At 38.5% G+C, this 17,627-nt stretch overlaps 1 protein-coding gene across 1 annotated transcript in view; it reads right to left on the bottom strand.

The window, feature by feature from the left end:
* The window catches only part of CSMD1 (CUB and Sushi multiple domains 1), a 1,543,069-nt gene that overhangs the window by 175,265 nt on the left and 1,350,177 nt on the right, over positions 1-17,627 (bottom strand). The window contains exons 39-41 of the mRNA XM_029912248.1: positions 16,639-16,708; positions 16,031-16,147; positions 7,618-7,827 (exon numbers count right to left, since the gene is read on the bottom strand). Of these exons, the coding sequence (XP_029768108.1) occupies positions 7,618-7,827; positions 16,031-16,147; positions 16,639-16,708 (397 nt within the window). The remainder of the gene's footprint in view (positions 1-7,617; positions 7,828-16,030; positions 16,148-16,638; positions 16,709-17,627) is intronic.

The following is a 17,627-nucleotide window of genomic DNA, read 5'->3' as shown; positions in this document are numbered from 1 at the left end:
CCCCTCAATCACTCCTGACCCTTGTGAGGTATTCTCGTCTCCCAGAGCTACAGGTCTGGCACATTGTCACCTCAAGCCGGTGGCTGACTGAGTTTCTTGGAGCAGGAAGAACCTATTAAAGATTCTCCCAGTAGGAGTCGGATCACTTGCTGGGGCAGGAAATTTCTGTGAGGTCTTTGCCAGCATCACACCAAGGACACCCAATTCATGAGTCACGTTAACTCTGAGCTGCTCTAGGTTCTGCATCTGTAAGCGTAAGCCTAATGGGAAGAAATTGTCTCAAGTAAATTGTACTCCATTTTGCTTATTTTGCTTTATACTCCATTTTGCTAGCTTTGAATTAGTAAGGAGAAATTGTTCTGAGTTTATTCTTTGCTGATTGCACTAATGATTTTAATGTTAGAAGGATAGAAGTTTGTGGCTGTAATCGCCTTATTTACTGTTTGGTATGTGAGTGAAGAATATATGGTAATTATCTGAGAAAAGACAGCTGGGCCGGATGGTCAAGAAGGGAGTGGAGGAGTCGAGAGGCGGATAGCAGACTGATGATCCTAAAGCAAAGGCATATGCCCCAAGGACAAAATAAAGAGTGGAGCCAGAGGAACAAGATAAGAAAAAGCTGTGGATACTTCCAGTAACAGCCTGATTGTGTGCAACCTTGACTAACAGCTCTGGTGTGCCATAGACTTGTATGGGAACTTATTACTATAAAAGAAGGGTGTATTGCAATGGGATTTTGGGTTCATTCTGCATCAACATCGGAGCTGAGTCGAGCTCCCCATCCCTCGTGTACAGTTTCAGCTGGCCACTGGAACTGACTGAGCAACAATAAGGATTGGTAACTATAAGATCCAGCTGCAGAAACTATTGGTGTGTGTGTGTGTGTGTGAGAGAGAGAGTGTGTGTGTGTGTGTGTGTGTGAGAGAGAGAGAGAGAGAGAGAATGGAAGCATATGCTGATTTTAATGCTTAAATTGTACTCTCGATAAACGCGGTGTATTGCCTTATCTCCTTTAAAAAGATTCCATGTGCTTCTTATAAGCATTACACATCCACATGGCACCTAAGAACCAAAGGGAAACAAGAACATCCCTAAAAAGGTCTGCATTTCAAGCAAACAAACTAAACTGTCTGACTCCCTCAGCCCCGATCCACAGGGCACTTCAAGGCAGCTGACTGAAAAGGACTCTCTGACTTTAAAAGGACATCTCATTCCCGTGAGATCCTGTATGGGAGAGAAGATTTGCTCCCTCTTCCAAGACGAAGGGCTGTTGAGATTAGGGAAAGTGCTATCCCCATCTTCACTCCAAAGATCATGATAAAGAGTCATAGAAAAGGGGATGATCCATTTTTAAAGGGCCACTCATCCCCGAGAGGTAACGTACATGGGCATAGTTAGGGAGGGGTTCAGGGGGGCATTACTTCCCCCAAAGAGAGGCAAGGTGTGTGGGAGCACAGGGGAACACAGTGATTATTACTAATCTCTTGGTGTTATTTCTGTATGCTGTTTCTTAAAAAAAGAAAAGATACAATATTTGCTATGCATTAAAAGCTCTACGTAGTTTGTTTGGTACAGAAACTGTCTGATTACATCCATCTCTATTTGGCCCCCCCATCTGGCCTCACATATTTGCCTGAATGAGAATTGTTGTGTTGTTGGGTGATATATTTCTACGTGGAGGAGGTCCTAGTATTTTGTTTGTTTGTTCCTGTTATTTGATCCCCCCAGCTTTATATTTTTAAAATCATACAATTCTATAAATATACATACAATGTTATTTCTCCTTAATGGCTCTATGTTGCATTGCTGTTTTAGGAACATAGATCATGCAAATACAATCATAAGTACACCAAGTTATTTTCAAACAGAGTTCTGAAAAGGCTGACGTTACTATTTATTCTCAGGACTTATTAGTTGATCAATCCGTTTTGAGATAATGTGATACACAATTAAATTCTGCAGCTTAAGCAAAAACTGTGGCTGTGATTACAGGTCCTCATTTTTTTTATCACATCCAGGTAGTGACTATCTGTATTTTACCAGCTGTAAAACACAACATAGTTGAAATATCTCCTTTTCCATGATAGTCTGAATATTTAAGGCATTTTATTTATTATTATTATTAATAATTATTATCTCTCCTTTTAACAAAAATGTTAAACTCGAGATTTATCTAGAGAAAATATCTATAATTCTATTGATATTATCTGTATCATACACCTCTAGTAACTCAATTTTCCTACAGTTCATGGGAAAGATAATTTCGTGAATTGGTGAAATGGAATAAAAAATTTCAGCTGTGTCATATGATGCAACCTTGTGTTTGTTCATTTACATTTTGCTCCTGTGTCTGTCTATGGTTCGGGAAGTTCTCTTTAATTATGAGCAGAACTGACAGCAATAGTTACGGTTGCCTAGGTTCTCCCCCTGCATGCCAGGAGCTCTGTATGCCCTCCAAGCTAGGGTTCCCTATTCTCTTTCCATGCCAGGGCCTCCGTGTGACCCTCCATGCCCCTTTATGCCCACTTTCCCTCCCCTGTCTCAACTTCCACCCCGTAACAGGGTCACCCATTCTTACCCTACAAAAAATTCTGTGTGACCCCTCCTTCCCTTCAAAGCTAGAAGCTCTGTGTGATCACTCCCCCACCAGGCTCCTCTATACCAAGAACCCCATTCTCCCTCCCATGCCAGGAGCTGTGTGTGCATTCCCTCTTCCTCATTCCCATTCCACCCACCATTTCTACTCTCCTTTCTTTCTCTTTCAGTAGGTCAATATTTTTAAATTCTACTGAGAGGCTGGGCAGGGCTAAAATAAGGAGCATTGTTATGCTGGAATGTGGTATTGACTGCCATCAACCGGTTCTCTGATCTATAGTAAATTACAGAGATGGTTGAACTGCAAGCTTGCTACTCAGATGCCAGCGGCTCAGAACATCACCCATTTCTCCCCTCCAGTTTTCCCCATTATCACCCACATCAGTAGGGTTTTCCTATTGATGCTTTGAACATTCCCTGAAATTTTGTGACTGATTCCCTGTTACATCCAAACATCTAAACAAAGAAATACCATCAAGTTGAGTGTAAGGGCCTCACAAACTTAGCCAATTAAACCTTTCTTTATATCACTTGCAATCACATGAAACAATGTTTCACAGCAAAAACAGCTTTCATACATCAGAAAGAATTTTTTTTGTATTAAAAATTGTATTCACAGAACATTTTCAAGAGTAACTATGGTTGTCCTTTTCTGACTTTATTGTAAATAAATTACAAATACTTTAGGAGTCAATTCAATTTTTATTCTGTCAGTTCCTAACTGAATAGATTGTCTTGTTTTCCTGCTTGAATTAGCAATTGACCAGGGAATTTTTGACAGGCCAACATACCATGTTTCACAAGTATAGCGTTCAGGAATTAGTCACTCCACATTTTACATGCTATTTATAACAGTAAGAATGATTGAATGGCAGGGCATCTAAATAAATAGCCTTTGTTAGGAAAGTTGCTTTGGTTTCCTTCTTTTTTTTTATATATCAGTGGAAATATATAAGATCATGTTTAAAAATAGCTGTACATTTTCAGAAAAAATAATTCCAAATTTTAGTTTTTAGTTGTTACATTTAAGTATCCAAATCCCAGCTAATTTAACTAAACTTTGTCCCTAAGCCTCAATTCTCTAGTTTAGTCACCTATTAGCCAATTTTTACTAAATTATTACCACTTCATTGGACCATCTCATTTTTTTCTAGATTCTTCATGTAATCATTTACAAAGTGTTACTTCAAAAAGTCTCTAGTGCATAGAAGCAAAATTTCCTTTGATAGACCACTGAAATCATCTTCAAAAAGAACATATAATCACTAGGAACTATCTTGCTCCTTTCTTGCCTGCTTTAAAAAAATCCTTCTTATAGGGCCTATACCTTGTCAGGTTTTTAATGTTTTCTAATATGTTCCTTAATTAATTTTAGGACTAACTCTCTCCAACTCTCTCCAGTAGTTAAGGTGAGTTAAAACAGGAGTGGCGCTCACAATTTCTTGTGTCAGGATACGTCTACACTACCCGCCGGATCGGTGGGTAGCGATCGATCTATCGGGGATCGATTTATTGCGTGTAGTGTAGACGCGATAAATCGATCCCCGATCGCTCTCCCGTCGACTGCTGAACTCCAGCTCGGCGAGAGGCAGAAGCAAAGTCGATGGGGTAGCCACGGCAATCGACCCCGCGCCATGAGGACACGAGGTAAGTCGAACTAAGATACATCGACTTCAGCTACACTGTTCTCGTAGCTGAAGTTGCGTATCTTAGGTCGATCCCCCTCCCCCCTCAGTGTAGATCAGGCCTCAGTCATGATTCTACTTTATGTCACTGAGTCATAGATTCATAGCTTCTAAGACCAAAAGGGACCATTGTGATGAACTAGTCTGACCTCTTGTATAGCACAGGCCATAGAACTTGCACAAAATAATTCCTAGAGCATATCTTTTAGAAAAATATCCAATCATGATTTTAAAGTTGTCAGTGATGGAGAATGCACTACAACCCTTGGTAAATTGTTTCACCATTAAAAATGTACTCCTCATTTCCTATCAGAATTTTGCTATCTTCAACTTCCAGCCATTGGATCATGTTATACCTTTCTCTGCGAGATTGAAGAGCCCATTTTTAAAGAGTTGTTCCCCATGCAGGTACTTATAGACTGTAATCAAGTCACCCATGAACTTTCTCTTCGTTAAGCTAAATCGTTTGAGCTTCTTGAGTCTATCACTATAAGCCATGCTTTCTCATCCTTTAATCATTTTTCTCTGAACCCTCTCCAATTCATCAACATCCTCCTTGAATTGTTGGCACCAGAACTGAACACTGTACTCCAGCAGAGTTAGCACCAGTGTCAAATAGAGAAGTAAAATAACTTTTCTACTCTTACTTGAGATTCTCCTATTTATGCATCCTAAGATCACAATAGCTCTTTTTGGCTACAGCTTCTTGCTGGGAGCTCATGTTCAACTGATTATCTATGATGATCCCAAATATTTTTCAGGTACAGGATGGAGTCTCCAACACTGTAAGCAAAGCGTACAGTCTTTGTTCCTGGAAGTATACATTTACATTTAGCACTATTAAAACACATACTGTTTGCTTGCACACAGTTTACCAAGCCACCTACATCTCTCTGAATCAGTGATCTATCCTCTTTATTAATTACCATTCCCCATTCAAAAATATGAATATGAACTCTCACTCACCACCCTACTAATAAATCACAATGCAGTTGATAAAATGACCCAGCAATTTTGTTGTCTGAATTATATGGTATGTGGAATTTTGAGATTCAACTTTACCAGGTACAACTGTCAACATGTTGTGCAGTATTACGATATTACAATGTTTGTTATGAAATATCACTAAAAGTCTTCCTTGTATTCTGCCAGAACTCTAAACAGGAGCAACAGGATAGGCAGATGATGGTTTGTTTAAATGCCAACAAAGACAAAAGAAAACCACATTTTCCATCAGGGACATGAAAGAGATAAAGCCAACATCAACACTACAAGAAACCCCAAACCAAACCAAGCCCACTTGCCCTACCTCCCCAAAGAGACCACAGAGAAAAAATCCTAAACCAAATTAGTTTCTTCCCTCCTTTGGAGGGGATGCTGAAACCTTGCCATTCTAATCACAACGGTGTGTCTAGCAGAAGGTATCACAGAGCCAGATAATGGCTTGAAGTTTGAGGTCTGAAGTACAACTGAGCTTATTTGGACTCAATACAGTTAAAGGAAAATTTGTTACAATCTGTAGGGAGAGAGACACTGGGATTATGCTAGCCAGAAGCTAGGACAGAGAGCGTTGGAGAAAACTCAGGAGCTATTCTGTATGGGCTTATACTGTTTATGTTATAGTATTTTTTAGTTTACTGCTTCTAAAACTGCCTTGAAAGAACATGAGTGTGATGTCTTGCGTCTTGAAACCAGACCTGGGAGTCCCCAGATAGCTGCTGCATCCTGGCCTCTACCCAAGGTCTGCAAAAACCTGGTGATTTTTCTCCGACAGCCAAGAAGCTAATAGGACTATTGCTTCAACCAAGGCATCACCTATTCGCTCTCTGTTTGGAGGATCACACAGCTCCACCGATTGGTTCAGCGACACTATTTATGTCAGAAGGAGGCACAAGGAGTTTGTCTGAGCAACATAGTGATTTCCTGTTGTGGCTGCATTGGACTCTGCTTGTGCCTGCCTCCTGCACCCAACGCTGTTCCTGATCCCTGCTCCACTCCTGGCTCCTGCTTCATCCCTGCCTTTGCTCCTGTTCCCACTGTGCTCCTGATCTGTGCTTGACCCCTCCCTCTCCTTAAGTTTCTGACCATCAGTGGAAGGCATATGGGCATCATGGCTCTGACCCCAGCCTCCAACTTCTGACCCTGACTCTAGCTTGACCCCTGGCTCTAGTAATTGACAGTTGACTCAGGTCCTATCCCTTGGCTTCATCCACCAACCTGGACAAATGCACCTCCCACTAGACCTGACTCCTGCTCTGACTACTAGGCCAGACCACCTGCATACTGGACCATAACAATAAGAGACCTTTTTTAAACTGGTATCAGATTTCAATTAAACCAGAACTCCCACAATAACATCCTAAACAGAGGGTGCTTTCTGTTCAAACCCAAGCCTACAGTCAGCCATTCTCTCTCATTGTTCTGCCCTTAGCCCTGCAACAGTGATTACGGCTCACAGTATCATGTTAAAGTTATAGAAATGTGCACTAATTAGTCGTGTTATTTATATTCATCAACAGAAAAATTGAGAGATGAGAAGAAAATAAACAAAAAGGAAGATAGATGAAACATTAAACAGTTCATATGTTCTATATCATTAACTTAAACATTATACAAAGTCTAGGCCTTGATCCAGCAAAGATTTATGCATATACTTTATTGTATGCACTTTGAAGAGATGCACCAAAGTCAGTAGGACTACTCACAGTAGTTAAAGTTAAGCACATGCATAAATCTCTGTAGGGGCTTGGATGTGCTTATACAATCCTGAATGTATTTGTTTTAGTTGCATTTCTTGGCATTCTGAGTTTGTTTCTTTTCACAGGAATTTAGATTGCAAAATTCAACATGTTACAAATATTTCTATTTTATAATATATACACACACTTTCTAAATAATTAGGACCAAATCCTGAAATTCTTATTCAGTTTTGACTAGTCTTACTCAGGTAAAACTCCTATTGAAATGAGTACAAACCTAATAATGAGGACTTCTAAATTTGGCCAGCAGTGCAATAAAAGGCAGCAACCTAAACCAGTAGATAAGCCACTAGAATGGGATTCAAGAGACCTGAGTTCTAAGCTCTACCAGTAACTTTGGCCAAGTCACTTCACTCCTGCCTCAGTTTCCCCATCTGTAAAGCAGGGATACTGTTACATAACTTCCTTTGTAAAGTAATTTGAGGTCTATGCTTGAAAAACACTGTATAAGAGCTATACATTATCATAATTATTTTTTAAAAAGCAAAAGAAAAATATTTTGAGATCATTCCATAATAAGTAAGTTAGCATGCCTCTTATCATTCTCTAAATGGTTCATTGGTTTAATTATTACTTACCTTGGTATGCAAGCTTAAATCCTTGTCGATTCTCTGAGTGATCGCTATAAAAATGGATGAGTGTTTCGTGAGTTGTACTTAGCAAAGATGGTGGGAGTTCCGTTCCGCTAAACTGTCCTATCATAGAACTGGTGTGGTAAGGCCCATTCTGAATTTCAAGAAAGTCATGATTAGCTTCAGTAGAGAAATTCAGAAATTGAATATGTGCACCTGTATGGGAAATTAATCAGAATTATAAACAATGTTCATAATACATTTTTTCATGCTACAGTACACAAATACAGAAACTGACATAATCAACAAATCAGTGCTGTACAGATTATACTGTGACCAATGTTTTCAAATTTAGGTGCCTAAATCTAATCTAAACAAAAGTAGCCTGGTTTCAGAGGGTGCTATGTTCAGTGAGGGCTACTAGAGGTACAACTCCTGTGAAAATCAGGCGACTCTTATTTAGGTGACTAAATGTGGATTTACATGACTAAATCGAAACATCAACACTTTTTGAGAGACAGAAAGATTAGATGGTTTAAGTCATTAGAAATTATCTATCTGAAACGACAAACTTTTTAGGAAAGAAGAATCCATATTTATGAATTAGAGACTATTAAAATATGTCAATTCAGATCTGAAGCCACATTGTATATATTACTCAGATCTGAACTCTGGAGTTTAATCATGCTATTTATGATTGTCAGTTTGACATGTCAGTGCAAACAGTTTTCTATGTGAAACCATTACTGCCATAAAATTATACAGGATGAGACTGATAGCTAAAGAAATTAAATTACTATCAAAAGGCAACTCAAATTGCAGCACTTCCTGCTCCAAACTCCATGGGAATTTTTCCCCCAGTTTGGAGATAGTTTTAGTACTCAAAATCACAAACTGTGCTTATTTTCTTTCAGAAATATTAACCTACCAATAGCCACCATGACTCATAGCCTAAAAAACTTATCATGTATACACATAGTTTTGCATATATTTAAATTAGGGTGGTCAATTAATTGCAGTTAACTCAAGCGATTAACCCAAAACAAATAAACTAGATTTTTAAAAAGTCATGATTAATTGTAGTTTTAATTGCACTGTTAAACAATAATAAAATAATTTAAATTTCTTATAAATATTTTTGGACGTTTTTCTACATTTTCAAATTACAACACAGAACACAAAGTGTACAGTGCGCACTTCATATTATTATTTTTGATTACAAATATTTCACAATAATAAAAAAGATAAAAAGATAAAAGAAATAGTATTTTTCAATTCACCTCATACAAGTACTGTAGTGCAATCTCTTTATCATGAAAGTACAACTTCAAATGTAGAATTTTTTTTTGAAATAACTACTCTCAAAAAGAAAAGAATGTAAAACTTTAGAGCCTACAAGTCCGCTCAGTCCTACTTCTTGTTCAGCCAATCGCTAAGACAAACAAGTTTGTTTACATTTACAGGAGATAATACTGCCCGCTTCTTATTTACAATGTCACCTGAAAGTGGGAACAGGCATTCACATGGCACTGTTGTAGCCGGCATTGCAAGGTCTTTACCTGCCAGATATGCTATACATTCCTATGTCCCTTCATGCTTCGACCAACATTCCAGAGGACATGCTTCCATGCTGAATTTAAATTGGTATTCTATCATTGTTTAACAGTGCGATTAAAACTGATTAATCACTACTATTTTTTAATTTCATGAATACTTGTGATTAATTTTTTGATCATTTGACAGCCCTAATTTAAATTTATCTTGTTGGATTTTCAACATTGTCTCATTGTTAAAGATTGTCAGTATTTTCCTGTATAATGAATGCATAAAGCATCACATTTTGGGACACACTTGGATCTCAATGTTGCACTGAGCTTTGTGTAGGCCCCACTACTTGCACTTAGCTCAGTGAAGGACTGGGGTTTATTCCTTTACAAGAGTGGCATAAATATCAGAACAATGTAAAAGGAATTTAAATGAATCCAATTCTGAGAACTAAAGTAATTGAGAGTCGATTTATTTCAGTGGGAGTTGGATCAGGCCCTAAATGTCAAAGGGAGCCACCTGGCGCAATCCTTGTCCATGACACTAATATTTACCTATTTAGACCATATAACAACCCTTCAGAATAACTTTTTAGAGTGTTGATCAGAATTTGAAAATAATCTTTACACAAATATTTATACACCTGAAGTATTTATTCTTGTAATAAAGGAAATCCACCACTTTCTGAATTAAGAGCTCACAATAGTATAATAGTAACTTACTCAATCATAGTTAGAACATCAGTTACAGTCCCTTTTTGTCAGGGTCTAACAATATAATTTATCTGTGAAAATGTCCCTGAGATTCACCCTGGAAAAAGAAATCTAAAACTGTGTGTGAATTATTTTTACAAAGACTTGGGGGAAGTGAGGGACAAATCCTATGACTATTTTAAATTATTAGTTGGGAGAATGATTTCCAAAATGTATACTATACTAATTTAACTTTAAAAATACTATTTTGAAATAAAAATGTGACGCTGGTGGACAGGTGCCAGCTCATGCCGAAACCCCAGGTCAATTCACTTGTGTATTAGTATAGATCAAAGTAATTGTTAAATATATAAGAGTGTAGTTGGTGTTTAAACTTCATGAAAACTAGTGACACATTAATTGCATTGTTTCCAATTATCTGTATCATGTGATAATATTGACCTGAAGAGAACCTAGCATTAAAAGTTAGTAAGCTAACACTCCCTAGACTCAATAAAAAGGGGTTATCCTATTAGATTCCATTCCAATATAGGCTACAATACTTACAAACAACTGGCTAATAAAATTTGTTAGATTTCAGCTTTAAAATCTAATTGGTACTTCAGCAAATTGAACACCTTTCATACATACAAATTAAAGGGTGTAACATAATGCATAAGATTGCATGGCCAGTGTTCAGTCTGCCATTTCCTAATTTGAGAGTGCTTAATCCTTAACTTTGTATTTCTTCATTTTAAGATTTATTGATGAGCACAACCTTAACTATAGTTAAATTATAGTTTTGTTTGTGAATTTATTTCATTTTTAAAGAAAGAATATCTTTTTATATATGTGCTATTTAAATAATAAAGAACTTGCACATTTGTTGTCTTCAGTGTATATTTTATTGCCATTTGTGAAGCTCCATATTTTACCATTCAGTGCCATGTTGACCAATACACTGAAAGTAATAATATTAAACTGTATTCAAACAAATCATTTTACTGCAACTTCATTTTTATTGCAACTTCTAAGTAAATTTTTTTTAAAAGCTGTGTAACAGAAAACTGAATAAGGACCCAGGTCTATATTTTCCTGCTTTTTATTTTTTTAAAAAAAGATAAATACTCAGAAAAGTATAACCCCAATTTTTAAGAAGCAAATAAACAATATGTACAGAAATTAAACCTCCTTCTATATCTTATTTTCATGTAAGATTTTTTGAGGAAAGTAATAAACACTTCCCGTTTGAAAATAAACACTGAAAAAAACCACAGTATAAACCCAAAGGAGCACAGCAGGAACTTATGCAAAATCAGTCTGCTCTCACTGCAGTTCCTCCTGTGACCCGTCTTTGTACTAATGTTAGGGCAGTCTGAAGTAAATCAGTTACCAAAAGTTGCCATTGCCATGACAATCAAAGCAATAGTGACTCCACCCAAGTAAGCAAATGAACTGGAGGAAGTGAATGATGAGTGGTTAATTTTATCTCTGATGTCAAAATGTTATTGATCAGGCAGTTGCAGGGGACAGCAAATGTGCACTATGGGCTAGATCAGTAGTGGGCAACCTGCGGGCCACTAGCCATATGCGGCCCATCAGGTTAATCTGATTGCGGGCCGCAAGACATTTTGCTGACGTTGACCATCTGCAGGCACAGCCCCCCGCAGCTCCCAGTGGCCGCGGTTCTGCCACTCACAGGGATCTGCCACTCTCAGGTGAGTGCCCTAACCGCTGGGCTTGGGATATTCTGATGTGGGGCTCTTTGTTGAGACTGTTCCACTGTGGATAATACATTTTTTAAAAAAGTCATTGAAGCAGGGAGCCTGGATCTCCTACCTCCTAGCTAAGTGCTGTAACCACCAGGCTAAAGAGTCATTCTCATATTTGCTTACTTTCTCACCCAATATCTCTTTCATTATTTATCTAAAGTGGAACAGCTTCAACAGCAGAGACTGAGGGAACCCCACATCAGAATATGCTATTGCCCAGAGGTTACAACACTCCACTTAGAGGTGGCACATCCCAGTTCAAATCCTTTTACCCTTCAGGTATGTGTTTGCAGGGGAGGGGATTTCAACTGGAGGTCTCCCATGTCCAAGGTGATTACCATAACCACTGGATTTAAAGTTATGAGAGCGGTCCCCCTACTGCCCTTGCTGTTCTTTGTAAGCTCACTTACTGGGGTCCTATCCAGAGGAGAGGTCTGAGCATTTTTATTGGATCAAGCCCCATGGACAAATTAGAAGGAGGAACGCCTATCTCCCCCCGTTCATGAATGGCTGCGGTGCTTAGATGTCCGGACATTTGGCATGGGGCTGCAGTGTGTGTGTGCTCAGAAGCAGAAATGTAGGTGCCTAGGGAACCTTTACAATAAAAATGTAGGTACTAAGAAACTAGTGTTTGGGGGGAGCTGAACAGGGGTTTTGTGAATCCCAGTGGGGCCTGATTGTGGCATTTAGGAACCTAAAGTGTCAGTTAGGCATCTAGGTCCTTTTGTGAATCTAGCCCTAGGAGGTGGAAAAAAATCAGGCTTTTCTCAGGTTTTCTACAAAAACTAACATTCAAAAGACACTTTGGAGATCATTCCACACACATATTAATTAGTGGCTGAAATTTGTTTCAAATTCCTCATGGCATGTTTACAAAAAACAGTTCTGTAAAAAGCTGAGAGACTGTGGTACAGACTCCATAAAACAGAACATCTGATGCAACCTTAACTATGGTCTCACTACTGCAAGACCATAATATACTGTGTTTCATCACTGAATATTAACCAAATCAGTCAAAAGTAATGAGGGAATACATTAAAGATTTCCAAGGTGATGAATTTTTCTACTAGATTATTTCTACTGATATTACAAATTATGTGTACACTTTTACTTTGGGAAAACAAACTAATAAGTAATAAGTAACAAACTATTGAGCAGTTCTGACTCATTTTACCAAACAACATTATAGCCCTTACAATCTCCTTTCCTACTACTGTATGTTTGCTCACCATATACAATATATGGTCCAATTTTAAAACAAGGTTAGAGATAAGATTATTCTAGAAATGGAACATAGTGAGCCAGAAGCCAGAAAATAATTATTTCCCTGTTTCTATGTTTAAATAAATTTAAAAAAAGTTATCCCCAGCTGAATTTTCAATTTTATTAATTTATTTTTTCTAAGCCCACCTTAGCTTCAGTAGTAGTCTTTGCATTTTCCAAGAGTTACTACTGTGATCCTACTGGAACTGTATAATTTAAGAGAACAATGTCATGTGAAGTAGATGCTGTAATAGGGAGACTGTTGAAACTTCTGAGTAGAAGTTACAGAAGATAAAGTAGAGTAGAGGAGAACATATATGGGTAATCATTGGGTCAGTGACAAAAGATGGCTGGGGTTCCTGAGGTTATGAGTTACCATTTGAAATCATTTCACTGGAGGATTTATTCCTACACACTAGTAATATCCTTTATTGATCATCTTAGAAATTAAAATAATACTAGTTTGACAATATAGCATTCTATAAAATGATAAATGTTCAGGGAAAGGCTTAGAAAATAAAGAGACTAACACATTTTGATTGAATTATAAATATTTTTGTTGGAGTAATATTTTTTCCAACTGGCTTTCTTTTAATATTGATTGAGTACCTGATATAAAAAGCTTTCTTTCTATATTGAAGAATATAATATATTTTCTTCTGCAACACTTCATATTTCAGAAGATGCTTGACTTACAAATCAGTTTTTGTATGTCTCTAAGACTACTTACATTAAAGTTCTTGCAGGATTGGGGGGGCATTGGAGACATTCCTGTCTTGTAAATTGTAAGCTCCTTGGGGCAAGAGTCTATGATTTTCTGTATATTTGTAAAGTGCCTAGTACAGTGGAGCATGATATAAAGATTCTGATTGAAAATTTACCAGGTAACATATGAACATTTTTCTCAAGGATTTAAGAACTGAATGGTTAAGAACAACTTTACAAACCACTATGTAAATGATGCAAAAGAAAATAGTCTTTACACTATTATCCCAACAAAGAGAAAGAATTAAAAAAGCACACAAAGTGAGTGGCAGGTCCTCAGCTAGTGTAAACTGCACCGCTCCTCTGAAGTCAACAGAGGTATGACTGTTAATACCAGCCCAGGATCAGCCACTATTTTTGTTTTATGTGGATATACTTTTAACAAAATTTGTTAGAGCTCAGAATGATAGCAGGATATGTAATGCTGAAATTGATTAACCTAACTACACCTCTACCTCGATAGAACGCTGTCCTCGGGAGCCAAAAAATCTTACCGCTTTATATCGAACTTGCTTTGATCCACCGGAGTGCGCAGCCCCATGCCCCTGGAGCGCAGCTTTACCGCATGATATCTGAATTCGTGTTATATCGGGTCACGTTATATCGGGGTAGAGGTGTAATTAGTTTAGCATAATATATCTGCTGTAAATAGTATATATTGTTACATAAAACCATGTTATGAAGGTAAAATGAAAGAGCAGAACATACATGAATTTCTATACAAGGGTAAGGTGAATTTAATAGTGTTTTTTTAAATTAGCAGTGGTGTTGAATTTTCACTATGTGGCATCATGTTTCAGAGCATGGAACCTCATCTCCCTTTTATTTCTAATAATGATATAGGATATATGTTTATATGTGCTGTTATAAATCATTTATTATCCATGACCATCACCACAACCTAATTATTATTTATTCTATGAGGTAGACACTAACTCAACAGCTGTAATACACTAATGAACCCAAGAAGGTTGTAAACAAGTCTGTGGTTGCTATTTGAGAAATTTGATTCCAATTGCTTAGGACCTTTTCAGCCTAATATGTGATGCCAGAATGTCAGCCTTATTGTCCACTACATTCATGCAACTTATACAACATTATTCATAAACATAAAAAATGAAGAAGTTATGTTGGTGGATTGGGAAAGGGCATGTTAAATAAAAGACCTCTAATTGAATTAGAAGCTAAATTTTGTATTTAATTTGATGCATTGCCATGCAGCAGAATTGCTTTGAATCCAGCTTATGAGAAAGATTGAATTTACAGATAATATCATTTTAAGTTAACATTTGCTCTGGTCAACGATTTAATATAATTCGCAAACCATTTTCAATTGAAAAGACAGTGTATAATTATTTGCAGTGTTGTTGCACAGTTATGTAAGGGGTATAAGAAATTTCAACTCGACAAACCATCATTTATTTTGAAAGTGAGAGTACTTGCATCTAAATCTAAAATCTGCTGAAGAGTTGAACTTGTTTCTTTCCAAAATACCACCCATCTGCCTCAACAGGTGGGGGAACCTGAGGGGCCTGGCAGTGAAAGAGGACATCCTCAGCAGCAAGGAGGGAGACACTTGCTGAGGAACAGTTAGCTGCTCCCCAACCTTGGAATCTATAGCACACACTGACCAGTTGTTGGGGAGAGGTACTGATTGGCCAGCATTTCTTAGCTCCCAGAATTTAACCTGAAGTGGGGGCAATGCAGAGTCTTTTTTGGCTCCATTCCAGCAGCCTCACACTGAACAAGGAATCCAGTCTGACAGATGCTGTGGATCTAGCTGTTTGCCTGTTTGGGGGTCAGGAAGGAATTTTTTCTTCTATGAGCCAATTGGCAGAGGACCAGAGAGTCTTCTGCCTTCCATGTAGCACCCTCAAGCCACAGTATATGTATGAAAGTGGTTGTTACTTAACTGAGGTACTTGGTTGAGTTCTTAATTTGTCACAACTTGCAGAGTGTTTCCAGTGCAGTTAAAAGGATAAAATGAATGGCTCCCAGGGATTTGGTGGGGGGCCTCGGGCTCATGGGATAGGGTGAGACCTTGTGGCCCTTGCAGGCTGAGGTCAGACTTTGTGGTCCTCAGAGGCCAAGGTCCCCATGCTGCTGCACCCTCTGTCCTCCTCGCTGTGGGGATGGTGGTGGTGGTAGGACTCACAGCAAGCTCCTGAGAGCCTACCCCAAGTTATGGGTTATATAGTAGAGCCCTGTAATCGCCACACTGGAACCAATAAAATGTCTGATATAGGACAGTATGGGGGATGGGTGGGTAGCACCCTTCCCTGTATTTAAGTTTTAATAAAAGTTGTGGCCTGCTGCTTAAAAGTCATGCACGTGTCTGTCCTCATTTCTCTGCTGTGTCCACATTAATGTATGTTTACTTACCGTATCCAATAGGCAATAAGATCTTCCATGTGCAATCTAAGTTACTAGGGTAATTTCCAGGAAAACCTGGGCTCAGGATCACTCCACCCATATTTGTCAGTGTTCCACCACACTTAGCTATTAAGCAGAAAATTAAAGTCAGTCTCTGTTTTAATAATAATAATGCATACTTTGAACTACATTACCCAACAACTATATCCCCCACACCCACTTTAAACAGAACATGATTCCAAAGATCTAATATATAGTATAAACAAAAAAGTCATGTAGTGTAAGACAGGAGAGGAGTCAGCCTCTATGCTGGTCCCCTTATAGCTCCCACATTTATGTTACAAATATCTTTTAACATCAAGAACAGCTTTTGCTGATCTGAAAAAGAAATTTAAAATCATACTCTGAGTAGGTATCCAGAAAAGGAATATATTTTAAGAGCAGATGTGGAAAATGAGAAAGAAGGTCTGACTAAATTGTGAAGAGCTAAAGAAATTAAGGAGGCATATCATTCACAGAGGGGAGTTAGCATGTCACTGCATGTCTCTTTCTAAAGCCAATAGTTTCTTATGCCTGTGTTAGTCATAACAACATACGTCTAAAATATGCATTCATACCAATGCAGAGGGGAGATGGATAATTCCAACGGCGAACTGTTCCAGGCATACAAGAAATATGAGAACGACCCTGTTTGGGAAAAAAAAAAACTAAATCAAAACACACACATTCATTATAGGGACTTGTGTAGTACAATGATTGTAACTGCCGTGTGTGTGTGTATGTATACACGTCTTCCCATTGGTGACTGAATGTAATGATTTTAAAAGGGAAACACTGAGGTGCTGATAATAAAAGTTTGACAATTTTTCTCCACTAATATTTTCTAATTAAGGTGGGAAAAAAGCCTTCAGCAATAATTAGAATTCTTTTAAAATATGGGAAATAATTCTTGATTCACATTCTAAAGAAAAAAAATATTATCAGATCAACAGTTTTGCCGTAAGTTGTAGTATAGCTCTGCAGAGAAAGGCAAAGCAAAGTTCTCATTTGGTTCATGAGAGGTGACTCAATTTGCAATAGAAAATGTTCAATATGATTAAATAAGTTATTTCTGTTGTCCTAATTTCCCATACAGCACTATATTGTGGGTTAATGGTTTGTCCTGTACAAAGGGGAGCATGTTATTTTGGTACTCCTGGAGCAGAGAAGAAGATTGGGATCTTGCAGTGGTCTCTCCACTGCTCCATGCAGCTGTCAGATGTACTCGGTCTACACCAGAAGTGGGCAAACTATGGCCCGCAGGCCACATCTGGCCTGCGGGACCGTCCTGCCCAACCCTTGAGCTCCTGGCTGGGGATGCTAGCCCCCAGCCCCTCTCCCGCTGTCCCTCCTCCCCGGCAGCCATGCCATCACGCAGGCAGCGCTCTGGGCGGTGAGATTGTGCGCTCCTGCCGAGTACCGCGGCACCGTGTCTGGCTCCGGCCGGGCGGCGCGGCTGCCAGACATGCTGCTCTGAGCAGCATGGTAAGGGGGCGGGGGCCAGGGGGTTGGATAAGGGGTGGGAGTTCCCGGGGGGCAGTCAGGGGACAGGGAGCAGGGGGCAGTT

The sequence above is a fragment of the Terrapene carolina genome, unplaced genomic scaffold (assembly GCF_002925995.2).
Source record: "Terrapene carolina triunguis isolate 2854851 unplaced genomic scaffold, T_m_triunguis-2.0 Scaffold42, whole genome shotgun sequence".
In the NCBI taxonomy this organism is placed as follows: Eukaryota; Metazoa; Chordata; order Testudines; family Emydidae; genus Terrapene; species Terrapene triunguis.
This window is presented reverse-complemented; position numbering and strand designations above follow the sequence as displayed.